Raw genomic sequence first — 12,034 nt, 5'->3', positions numbered from 1 at the left:
AGCAACCTGCCAGGGGAGGAAAGGTCAGGGGAGGGTCCGAACCGCTTGTCCAGTGATATGGAAGGTCAGATGGTCTGAACTGCATGATCAGCAATATTCTGGGGTGGAAAGGTTACCCTGGGGGCAAGGTCCTTGTTTTCCCACTTCGTCTGTTTCTAGGCACACAGGGCTTCCCGCCCTGGTGATCTTCAGTACCTGGCCCGTTGCTCTGCTCATATCTGTCTGCCTACCACAGATAAACCTTGAAAACATTATGCTAAGCAAAAGAAGCCAGATGCAAAAGACCACATGTGTAAGTCTATCTATATGAATGTCCAGAAATGGTTAATCCGTAGAAACGGAAAGTGATTGCCAGGGGCTGGGGTGAGGGGAGAATGAGGAGCGACTGCTAAGGTTTTCTTTTGGAAAGACAAAACTACTGAAACTAGATGGTGGTGATGGTTGCACAACATTGTGAATGTTCTAAATGTCGCTAAATGATAAATTTTATCATTGTGTATATTTATCACAACTTAAAAAACAAAAGAATAAAAGGCTTAGTGAAATCCTCCCAGACTCAGTTTTACTCCCAAGACCTAGGCAACCACCAAGGGAAGTTCTGACTCCTGAGGGGGGGTCGGTGGACGGAGGGGACCACACGGCCCTTTAGAGCTCGGATCCCGGCGAGCCCCGGGTCACAGCACCCTCTCCGGCTGGCCGGGTGGCGCTGCCCGTCCACCTCGACCTCTTACCCCAGCTCTCAAACCTAGACGCCGCTTTCGCAACTGAACCCAGCCTCTCCCCGGCCCGCCCTAGCCTTCGGTTCCTCACGCACAGCCTCCCCCCTCCGTGCGAAGCCGAACCCCAAGGGCCCTCCTCAGGACGCGCCCCCGCGCTAGTCAGTCCGCTCCGCCGTAACCACGCCCCCACAAGAAGCCCCGCCCCATAACTCTTGGTATAAGCTCCTCCCCTCCACCTGTCCATCAAACCCACCCTGGCCCCGCCCCGCCATCTTGCCCTAGTTTTTCTCTCTCGCTGGCTCCGGCGCGGCCCGTTGTTATGACGACACGGTCGTAAATCCGCCATCTTCCTGCGGCGCGTTGCGACATGGATGGCGCGATGGCAGTGCGGGTGACGGCCGCTCATACGGCAGAAGCCCGGGCCGAAGCCAGGCGGGAAGCGGGCGAGGGCGGGGTCGAGGCGGCGGCGTCGGCGGCCTTGGCCCCTAGCGGCTTCCTCGGCCTCCCGGCGCCCTTTAGCGAGGAAGGTAACACGGCCGATTGGGCGGGGTGTGGCCCGGGTGGGGGCGACTCAGCCCGGGGCTGGCGGAGGCTCCGATGACCTGAGCTGCGGGCGCGACTGATTTTCCCAGACCCGGATTTCTTGCGGACCTCCCGGGTCCTCATGGGACCCCTCAGAGTCCTCCACGAGTTCCCGGTTTCCTCAGACTCTTGGGCCTCAGCTGCAGAGCGCGTCACCCCCGCGGGTTCCGGTGCTCACTTACGGATACTCACAGTTGCTCAAGCCTCCCGGGCTGTCCGCGTAGACCTCCACGAACGCCTCCACCGTCAGCTCTGCTCTCCTAGGCCGGCCTCTCTGCTTTCCTTTCTGGGCACGGTCCCTGCTCCCCTCTGGGCCCTCTCCCACTGCACCTGAGGGTCTGCTAGGGCCCTGGCTGGGGTGTGACTGGGGGCTCCAGGAGGACTGGGCCTCAGGTTTCTCCAGGATTTGGGCTTTGTGTGGGCTGGCCCTTGGGGAGGAGAGCCAGTGCGCTGCAGTCAGCCTGTGGGCTCCGTCCCAGACCTGCCACTTTCTAGCTAGTTGATCCTGAGTAGGTGACCACACACCTCTCTGAACCTCCACTTCCTGTTACAAAATGAGGAAGGTGCTGATAACAATGTATCAAGCACTTAACTTGTATCAGCCTTCTTCATCCTCAAACAAATTCTGGACACTTATTACTGTTATTATTCTCATTTTGTGAGTGAGGAAGATTGAGGTTCGAAAATGTGGACATGACCAGGTGATCCAGCTAGTAAGTAGCAAGGACTAGATTGGATGCCAGGACAATGACAGCTCAGCACATTCCCTTAACATCTCTTCTGCATAGGACAGTGGCGAGAATGAAAATAGAGCATGTAAATCACTGAGAACAGTGCTGGCACACACCAAGGGCTCATTCACAGGGCCATAGCTTTTGGAGATAGAACTACAGTCTCTGCCCTCTGAGCTTGTCCCATGAGGCTGTAGACTGGGCCAGACAGGAGGCAGTTGGCTAGTGATGTTGGTCTTTGTCCTAACAGCGCTTGTTTTCCTGATAAAGTTTTTTCTTACTCCTTCTTCCAGCTTTGGAAGGGGCAGCACCACTACGGGCAGGGCCAACTGGAAGAGGGGTCTCTTTGGAGGATGCTGTGCCCTGCTTGGGCTGCCCATGGCCTTGTCTCAGTGTCACATCGGCTGGGTGTGTCCCCTTCTGTGGCAGGAGTTCCTTCAAAAGCAACACCCTGGTGCCGAGTCAGACTCAGCCAGTGGGCCAGGAGGGTTAAAAGTCAGTACTTGGCTGGTGACTGTGAGCCATCTGGATGGGACTGCCCTCTGTCAGGTGGCCTGTAGGCGAGTCATGGCTTTGGTTTGGCTCTTTGTTTGCTCATTAATTCAACAGACATTGACGGAGCTCCAGTGCACCAGGCCTGGGTTTGACCTTAATGTGGGACTGCATGTGAGGTGGTGTGAACTGGCGGACTTTTATGGAAGCAGAGGAAACACTTCCTCATCCCTTTGTATAAACATTGGGGTGTGTGGAGTAGACCCTCAGGTTCAGGTTCTGGTTCTGGCCCCAACAGTCACCAGCTGGGTGGCCTTAAATCTCAAGTTGCTTTTCTAGAGTGAAAAATAGTCATTTCCAGGGTGCTGTCTGGATTTGGTGACATCCCCAGTGAGGTGCCTGGAATGTGGTAGGGACTCTGAGCAGGAGGGGCAGCATTGGCTGGTCATCCCAGATGATGAGGGGCTCAGGTGCTGTGGCCCTAAGGCGTGGGTACCTCTGAGAGGTTCCACCCTGGGCACCTTTATCAGAGCAGGGAGGTGCTGCCTGTTGGAACCAAAGAAGCACCAAGTCAGAGTGAGAGAAGAGTGGTTATGGGCCAGGGTGCCCCCTCTTCCGTGTTTGCCAAGGGCCGGCCTCTCAGCCAGAGCCCTGTGGGCACGAGCACCTCTTCTCCCTCCACTGTACTCTGCATTAGGTCAGCCCATTTTACAGATGAGGGAACAGACCTAGATGTGGTCACTGAGGTCCCCAAGGGCACATGCAAACCCCATAAACCACTGTCCCTAAACTGGGTTGGTCAAATCCCTCTGCTTCCTGACCACTCTCTGGGCCTCCCTCCCCTAATCTCTGAGGTGGGGCTTTGGGCACGACAGCCTCAGTGGATCCCTGCAGCCTAAGTGTACAGTCGAGGCCCACCCCTGTTCATTGCTCCTCTCCCAAGGGTAGGCTCTGCTTTTGCAGATCTCCAGAGGATGGAGGCTTGCACCTGAATGTTCTCAGCCCCTCTGGGAGGGTCAGGGAAGGCGCCTCTGGTTCTGATGCCACCCTTGGGTGGATTTAGCCTGGGGACAGAGGCTCTCCCAAGCCCCACTGATTGCAGGCTCGTTACAGATGAGGATGATGTGCATAGATGCGGCCGCTGCCAGGCGGAGTTCACTGCCCTGGAGGACTTTGTTCAGCACAAGCTCCAGAAGGTCTGCCAGCGGGCTCCCCAGGAGGCTGTGCCTACCACCCCCACAGCTGCTGCGCTGCTGGGCCAGGAGGTGAGCCCACCACCCACGCAATGTTTGGGTGTGTTCCCCTCCTCCTTAGGCTCACCTGACAGCAGGAGGAGGAAGAGGTGGCATGCTAGGACAGACTTGTGCAGCTGGTTCCCTGTGTCACTGGGGTGGGCAGAGGGCAGGCATCCGATTTTGGGTGAGGGAGGGTCTGGGCCCTACCACCAAGAGCCTGGTGGTGCTCTGGGATTTCCTGGATGGCCCAGCCTTCTCAGGAGCCTCTGGCTGAAGCATGTGCAGTTGGGGCCTGGGGTCTCTCCTTTCTTGTAGCCCAAGGGTCTGTCTTGGCTCGAGTATCATGGTGGCTTTTGTATTTTGGGCCTCCTTCCTATCCTGTACACATAGTTCCTGGGGATCCCACGAACAAAGTGTGTCTCTGTGAGTCCTGCCACCCCATAATAAAAATGGCCAACTTCGCCCTAGCCGGTTTGGCTCAGTGGTTAGAGCGTTGGCCCGCAGACTGAAGGGTCCCGGGTTCGATTCTGGCCAAGGGCACATACCTCGATTGCAGATGTGATCCCTGGCCCTGGTCGGGGCACGTGTAGGAGGCAACCAGTCGATGTGTCTCTCTCACATTGGTGTTTCTCTCTTTCTCTCTCCCCTCATTCTCTCTGAAAAGCAATGGGAAAAATATCCTCAGGTGAGGATTAAAAATAAAAAATTAAATAAATAAATAAAAATGGCCAACTTTGTTGCACCCCATGCGTCCTCAGGACTGTGCACACACAGTTAAGGTCCATAGCACCCTGCACGGGGGCATGCTTGTCCTCCTGGCAGGGAAGTGGGAAAAGAAGCTCCAGGAGAAGTCAGGTGCCTCAGGTCACCACAGGGAGTAGCCTAGAGGACAGTGGGCCCAGAGTCGTCTTTACCTGCCCCTCCCAGAGGTGCCCTCTCTTCTAGGAAGGCCCCTGCTCCCATGCTCCTGGGTCCCTTTCCTGTGACCCCTGGCTGGGGCTGGTTGGTGTGGGTGCTTACCTTCATCACATTCATTCCTGCACAGCCAGCTGAGCTTCAAGCTAGAGCTCTGATCACTTCCTTCTGGATCCTCCCTGAGGGTGCTTGGCGCTCCGTGCTCCTCAGTGGCCACAGACGTTAGAGAGATGGGGCTGACACCCTGGGCCAGGCTGGGCTCGGAGTAGTGATTCTCTTGGGGGAGATGAGAGCCTCCACCCCAGCCATCCTGCATGGACATAAACCCAAGCCCATACTGACCAAACCAAGGGAGCTCTGGAGCCCCGCAGATGAGTCCCCTATGTCCCCTGTTCCCCATTGGTAGGTGGTCCCAGCAGTGGCAAGTCCGGAGGAGCCCATCACTTTGGCCCACATTGTTGTGGAGGCAGCTGCTCTGACATCAGACATCAGCCACACGCCTGATATTGTTGGTAAGCTGGCCCCACTGGGCACGTCCATTCCTGGCTTTCAGCCCTGAAGTGTTGCTGACCTGGTAGCCATCAGTGGTCAGGGCTGGAGGTTGGGGACCTCTGCTGCCCACATTCCTCTGCTTCCCTGAGAGCAAGGCCAGGCACAGGAGGAACTGGGACTTCGTGTGCACCTTCCCCAGGGCAGGGTCTGTTGGAGGCTTGAGCAATGGGGATCAGACCCTGCCTTGCCAGGAAAGGGGAAGCGTGTGGCCTGGGCTGCCCTAGGGCACACCTGTACGTTGGGGAGTCCTCACTTTGCATAATCACGAGCTGGCTGCTCTCCTGCTACTTCTCTAGACATCTCTGCTCTGGTCCTTCCAGCATCTTCCCCACTTTTCTGCTACCCCCCTGGTTCCTGCTTCCTCCTACAGCTGGCTCTGAAGGTTCGGGGTGGGGTGTGCATGGAGTGTACCTGCTGTTCCAGCTTGTCCTTGATCTGCTGCTTGACCTTGGCCTTCAGCTTCCCAGTGCTCACTCCCTCCAGCGTGGGGGTAGCTATTCTTGACCTGATTCTCACAAGGCTTTTATGAGCATACAACGCCAAGTCAGCCTCTTTGATGGCTTTTTTAAGCTAAAGTACCTCCTGATGTCCAATAGGGGAGGGGTGTTGAGAGGTTTGGATTGGATTACACACTCATTAATTGGGGACAGGCCAGTATGCAGGGGAGACATTCTAAGGGCAGGTCAGAGCTGGGGCAGGTGGAGGGTGCCGGGAGGGGTCGGTGGTCTGAGCAGTGGAGGGAGGCTGGGTTGGGCCTGATGCCTCGGGTAGCTGGGAAGGGAATGGTGGTTACCTGGGAGGCCTACTGGGCAGAGACCTTGGCAGGTGCATGAGTGGGTTGAGCAGTTAGACAGGAAGCAGGTTTGGGCAACAGGTAGAATTTGCCCTTGGGAAGCTCTTGGGACCATCTAGGGTAGGAAGAGGGGGTGGTAGAGGAGAACTGGGGGAGGGGAACCTTAGATCAGGCTTTTTTGCCAAGGCCCCACCTCAGGAGTTGATGGGACACCTGTCCTTGTCTCCACGCTCTCTTTCCCCCTGACATTCCTGTGGACAAGGAGGTGCACCTGGTGCCACTCTGGGGTAGGAATGTTGTGTGGGAGGTGGGGCCATGCTCCAGCCCTGGTGTGGTTTTTGCTTTCTGGGGTGGGTAGTGTCATATAGAAAAACAAGTTCCCTGCCCTGGCCAGGTGGCTCAGTTGGTTGGAGTGTTGTCCCATACACCAAAAGGTTGCGGGTTCAGGGCACATATGGGAAGCAACTGATTGATGTTTCTCTCTCACATCAATGTTTCTCTCTCCCCCTTCCTTTCTCTCTAAAAATCAATAAAAGATATCCTTGGGTGAGGATTAAAAAAAATAAAAATAAACAAAGAAAGGAAAAAGAAAAACAAATTTCCTGTGTTTGGGTGGCATCTATGGGCTGCAGACCCCTGTTCAATCAGGCACCTTCCCACCACCCTGATCTCCAGCCTGCCTGTGCCTACAACTCGGCAGTTCTGGGGCTCCTCTCTGGACACCCCCTGCCTATCTTGCACCCTTGGGAGTTCCCCCTTTTGCAGGCATCCTGGGTATCCCAAATGTCCCTGTGATATTAGCTGCTCAGTGGTTCAGAACCTAGGGTTGGCCAGAATCCTAAACTGCCAGCTGCCGCTGTCCCAGGGCTGCGAGGTCTCTGACCTTGCTGGGCCAGGGTGCATGGTCAGTGGGAGCTGCTGGGGCTGAGTGGCAGCTGGATACCCACTCCTGCCTCCTCTGGAAAACAAACTTGCATTTCGCTTGTTACCCCTTCCCTGACCCTTTGGCCTACTGTACCACACTTTCTGGGGCAGAGGAAAGATAAAGCATTAGGCATGCCTGCCAGAGCATGGGTGAGACATGTCCTTATTTGTTTTTGAGTCAGGTGCTTCCGTTCTATTTGGAGAGAATGACTTGTCAAAACATGGTGCCAGCCTGACAGAGGCTTCAAAGAAATAGTTTCACAATCATTTCCCACTGTCATTTTTATGAACAGAAATTGTGAAGTGTTTACAGCTTGGCTTTACACATTGTCAGTTTTCTTTTTTTTCTTTTTTTTAATATGTTTGTTTTGATTCTAAAGAGAGAGGAATGGAGAGGGGAAGAGAAAGAAACATTGATGTGAGTGAGAAACATGGATCGGCTGCCTCCTGCATGCCCCCCAACCAGGAATTGAGCCCACAACCCAGGCATGTGCCTTGACCAAGAATCAAACTGGCGACCTCTCTGTGCATGGGATGACGCTCAACCAACTGAGCCACACCGGACAGGGCACACTGGTTGATTCTTGTATGTGCCCTGACTAGGGATCAAACTTGCATCAGGATGACGCTCTAACCAACTGAGCTACCAGGCCAGGACGACTGTCAGATTTTTTCAACATTCTTGATAGGTGCAGAAACCTCAGGCTGTCCCAGGTGTCTCATGAGCATTTACTTCCAGGCTGGGTTCCTTGCCTGCCTGCTTCAAAACAGATGCCAGTGGGTGACTCTAGCGGCATTTTCTTCTTATGTTAGTGGGAGCTGGGGCAGCAGGCAGGGCAGATTGCAGTGAGCTGGGTTGGCCTGGCCATTGTCTCTGTGTTGGGTACTCCATTGCCCTTAGAAGTGGCAGGACCCCTGCGCACATCTAGTACTATGCTCCTCTTGGGTAAGGGGCGGGGGCACCATGGTCTCCCCAGTGGATACATTCTGGGGTCCTGGAGCTTTTCTAGGCACCTCCAACGTGCTCCAGCAGTATTCCTGGGCCAGGATCCCAGGATGCAGTAGGGCCTGTGGCATCCTGAGACTCAGGCTGACCTGCTTCTCTTCAGACAGTGGACACATCAAAGAGGTCATTGTGGCTGCTGAGGTGGATCCGGGCGACAATGAGATGACAGAGGCCTCAGGCAGCCCTGACCATCAGGGAACTGGGATGGCTGGGCAGGGTGAACAGGCCCAGGTCAAGCTGCTGGTGAACGAGGATGGCCGCTACGTGTGTGCATTGTGTCACAAGACCTTCAAGACGGTGAGCCCCAGGTCTTGGGCCGTGCCAGCTAAGGGGGCCAGGCCTCCTGCTCAGGGAGGTGCCTGAGCCTCGCTGCCCCTCCCCCCCAGGGTAGCATCCTCAAGGCCCACATGGTCACCCACAGCAGCCATAAGGACCACGAGTGCAAGCTGTGCGGGGCCTCCTTCCGAACCAAGGGCTCACTCATCCGGCACCACCGGCGGCACACAGGTGAGCTAGCTTGATTCGTGGAGCACCCCTACCTCCTGGTGGGAGGCTATGCTCCAGGCCTGCCTTCTCCACCCAAAGCTGACTCTGTTCCACAGATGAGCGTCCCTATAAGTGTGCCAAGTGTGGAAAGAGCTTCCGGGAGTCGGGCGCACTTACCCGGCACCTCAAGTCTCTCACCCCATGCACTGAAAAAATTCGATTCAGCATGAGCAAGGATGTGGTTGTTGGCAAAGAGGATGCTCCTGCAGGTCAGCATGGTGAAGGCTCCCTGTTCCAGCCCTGGAGCTGCCCTGGTCAGGGAGGTTTCTTCAAGAACTCTTCTTGGTTCTGTCTTAAAGGGCCTGGTGCCTCCACCATGGGGACCATTACATCATCATCGGTGATAGGCGAGCCCATGGAGACGTCACCTGTGATTCATCTGGTGACAGATGCCAAGGGCACAGTCATCCATGAAGTCCATGTCCAGATGCAAGAGCTTCCCCTGGGCATGAAAGCCCTAGCCCCAGAGGTGGGGGGCCGTCTGGGGGGTATGGTCTCTGTCTGCTCAGTGCCAGGCTCTGTTCTGGGCACTGGCTCCAGTGGGAATAGGACTGACCTGGGCAGCCTTCCTGGCACTCTGGTTGCAAAGGAGTCAAAAGACCAATGGCTGGTCTAGATGGGGCAAGCAAGAGCAGATGGAGTGGGCTGTGGGGTTCCCATGGGCATTCCTGAGTGAAGATATTGGGTGTGCACAGTGGTCTCTGGGCCCCTTGGGTTTGCCCTGTGCAGTGGCTTTGGGTGGGTGCCATGTGCTGAGCCACCTGGCCAACCTCCCTCCCTCCACCTCCCCTGCAGCCCCCAGCTCCCAAGGAGCTTCCCTGTTCCAGCGAGGACAGTCGGGAGAACCTACTGCACCAGGCCATGCAGAACTCTGGCATTGTCCTTGAGAGGGTCACTGGGGAGGAGGGGGCCCTGGAGCCAGTCCCTCCCGCTGCGTCCAGTCCCCAGCCCCTGGGAGATGGTCCCCCAGAACTGCCGCTGCTGGAGGTGGAGCAGGTGGAGACAGTAGGTACCTGTGCTGCCAGTGTGCTCGTTCCTGGGGGCGGCACCTTAGATGAAGCTGTTCATTACACTGGCCTGGCCGCCAGCCTCCTTGCTGTTCTCCCTGCTGTCACTTTCTGCAGTGACTTTGTTGCCTGATCTGTTTACCCCTGGGCCTATGATGGAGCCTATTAGGGTGGGGGTACTATGGGTCTATCCTTGGTACTGCTGGGACCCAGCCTGCAGTGGATATTGGAAGCATGCCGTGGTCCCCCAGCAGGTGGCCAACGAGGCCTCAGCTGTACCCAGGACCCACCTGTGCCCTCAGTGCAGTGAAACCTTCCCAACAGCGGCCACCCTAGAGGCCCACAAAAGGAGCCATGCAGGTGAGTGGCAGGAGGGTGGGGCACTGGTCAGTGGATGTAGGTGACCAGGATTGTCCCTTGGGCAGTGGGTGCTCAGGGTGGCCTGTGGGCAGGCAGCAGGTCGTTGAGGGGGTCCTTAGGGATTGGACCTGGTCTGACATTGCCTGAGTCCCCAGGGCCGAAGCTGTTCACATGTGTGCAGTGTGGCAAGACCTTCCCCAAGGCCTACCTGCTCAAGAAGCACCAGGAGGTCCATGTGAATGAGCGCCGTTTCCGCTGTGGGGATTGTGGGAAACTCTACAAGACCATCGCTCATGTTCGCGGCCACCGGCGCGTCCATTCAGATGAACGGCCCTACCCTTGTCCTGAGTGTGGCAAGCGCTACAAGACCAAGGTGGGCCCTCCAGCCCTGACCCCTGACTTCTGACCCCCCACCCATGATCTCTCCACTCTATGGGCCAGATCCATCCCTTGTTTCTGCCACAGCCCTCCCTTGTTAGCCCTTTACCCCGAGCCTGCTCATTGCCGACCTGGCCCGTCCCTGCTGGCCCCTGAATCCTGCACCTTCCCTTGCCCTGGAAGTCAATGGGGAAAGGCTCAGTCTGAGCTGTGGCCAAGGCCAGGTTGATCTTGATGGTGGATCTCCTCAGAATGCCCAGCAGGTACACTTCCGGACACACCTGGAGGAGAAGCCACACGTATGCCCATTTTGCAGCCGAGGCTTCCGGGAGAAGGGCTCACTGGTGAGGCACGTTCGGCACCACACGGGTGAGAAGCCCTTCAAGTGCTACAAGTGTGGCCGTGGCTTTGCTGAGCATGGCACGCTGAATCGACACCTGCGTACTAAAGGTTGGTAGCTAGTGGGTGTCAGGAGGGGTCAAGGGGCAGCAGGCGGCCACCCCTGACTGAACTCTTCATCTTAGGGGGCTGCCTGCTGGAGGTAGAGGAGCTGCTGGTATCTGAGAGCCCCACAGCAGCTGCCACTGTCCTCGATGAAGACCCACACACTGTGCTGGTTGAGTTCTCATCCGTGGTGGCTGACACCCAGGAGTACATCATTGAGGTGGGTGTAGGGCAGGGTTGGGATGTGGCACTGAGGCAGGCAAGGTTGACCTCTGACCCTCTGTCCAGGCCACTGCGGATGATGCGGAGACCAGTGAAGCTACAGAGATCATAGAGGGCACCCAAACAGAGGTGAGGGGCTGCGGGAGGGGTGGGAAGGGGATGCCTGGTACCCTTACCCAGCCTCGTGGGCTGAGCTGTGAGCCACCCACAGGTGGACAGCCATATCATGAAGGTGGTGCAGCAGATCGTACACCAGGCCAGCGCCGGGCACCAAATCATTGTGCAGAATGTGACCATGGACCAGGAGGCAGGGCTGAGTCCAGAAGCCACTGCTACAGACACCATTACCATTGCCACCCCTGAGAGCCTGACAGAGCAGGTGGCCATGACACTGGCTTCAGCCATTAGCGAGGGCACTGTGCTTACTGCCCGCGCAGGTGCAAATGGCACTGAGCAGGCCACAGTGACCATGGTTTCATCGGAGGACATTGAGATCCTGGAGCATGCGGGTGAGCTGGTCATTGCCTCCCCAGAGGGCCAGCTCGAGGTGCAGACTGTCATCGTTTAGCATGGATACCTGCAGGGTCCCACTGGGCTGGGCTGGGTCAAGGGCAAGGATACTGAGTGCCTTACCCACTCCTACCTGGCCTAGTATGGAAAAGACAGGGCACAGAATTCAGATGTTCAGACATGTGGGAGTGTAAATACAGTTTTTTGTTGCTTTACAATAAAACATGAAAACCCATGGCTTGTGATGTTGCGGCCGTGGCAGCCCTGGCAAGTTCTCTTGTGGCAGCACCTGCCTGCCCACACCACTCTGTAGACTCTCATTCCTGGCCACCCCGCCCAGTACTCATGGGTTGGCGACACTTTGGCGGTGTGTGGGTGTCACTGGCATGTGGACAGGCAGCCACCTGCTGGTGCCCTGCCCACTGGGATCTGTGACCCCAGCTTCCTAAGGCCCAATGCAGTGCCCTGGGGCAGGGGACTGAGGCCAGACCAGGAGCCTCTGACAATGTGTAGAAGAAACAGTGGGAGATATGGGGCCAAGAATGGGGTTGGTCTTTACTAATTATGCTACCTTAGTTTCCCTGAGGGGATGCAGCTCCAGGAGGGAAAGTCTGGATG

The 12,034-nt window shown here is 56.5% G+C and overlaps 1 protein-coding gene across 3 annotated transcripts; it reads left to right on the top strand.

Annotated features, from left to right (window-relative positions):
- Positions 1-1,086: 1,086 nt before the first annotated feature.
- E4F1 (E4F transcription factor 1) lies at positions 1,087-11,651 on the top strand. Of its 3 annotated transcripts, none has more exons than XM_016208031.2 (14): positions 1,087-1,246; positions 3,638-3,789; positions 5,081-5,186; positions 8,053-8,246; positions 8,336-8,456; positions 8,552-8,704; positions 8,795-8,964; positions 9,291-9,500; positions 9,757-9,862; positions 10,018-10,235; positions 10,492-10,690; positions 10,765-10,904; positions 10,973-11,035; positions 11,118-11,651. In XM_016208031.2, the coding sequence occupies exons 1-14, from the start codon at positions 1,087-1,089 to the stop codon at positions 11,472-11,474; spliced, it is 2,349 nt and encodes a 782-aa protein (XP_016063517.1). In that variant the 3' UTR covers positions 11,475-11,651. The 3 variants fall into 3 exon arrangements, with proteins under 3 accessions (XP_016063517.1, XP_016063516.1, XP_016063518.1); XM_016208030.2 differs by having other exon boundaries at positions 9,754-9,862; XM_016208032.2 differs by having other exon boundaries at positions 9,754-9,862; positions 10,765-11,035; positions 11,118-11,201.
- Positions 11,652-12,034: the final 383 nt, after the last annotated feature.

The sequence above is a fragment of the Miniopterus natalensis genome, chromosome 3, assembly GCF_054644295.1.
Source record: "Miniopterus natalensis isolate mMinNat1 chromosome 3, mMinNat1.hap1, whole genome shotgun sequence".
In the NCBI taxonomy this organism is placed as follows: Eukaryota; Metazoa; Chordata; class Mammalia; order Chiroptera; family Miniopteridae; genus Miniopterus; species Miniopterus natalensis.
This window is presented reverse-complemented; position numbering and strand designations above follow the sequence as displayed.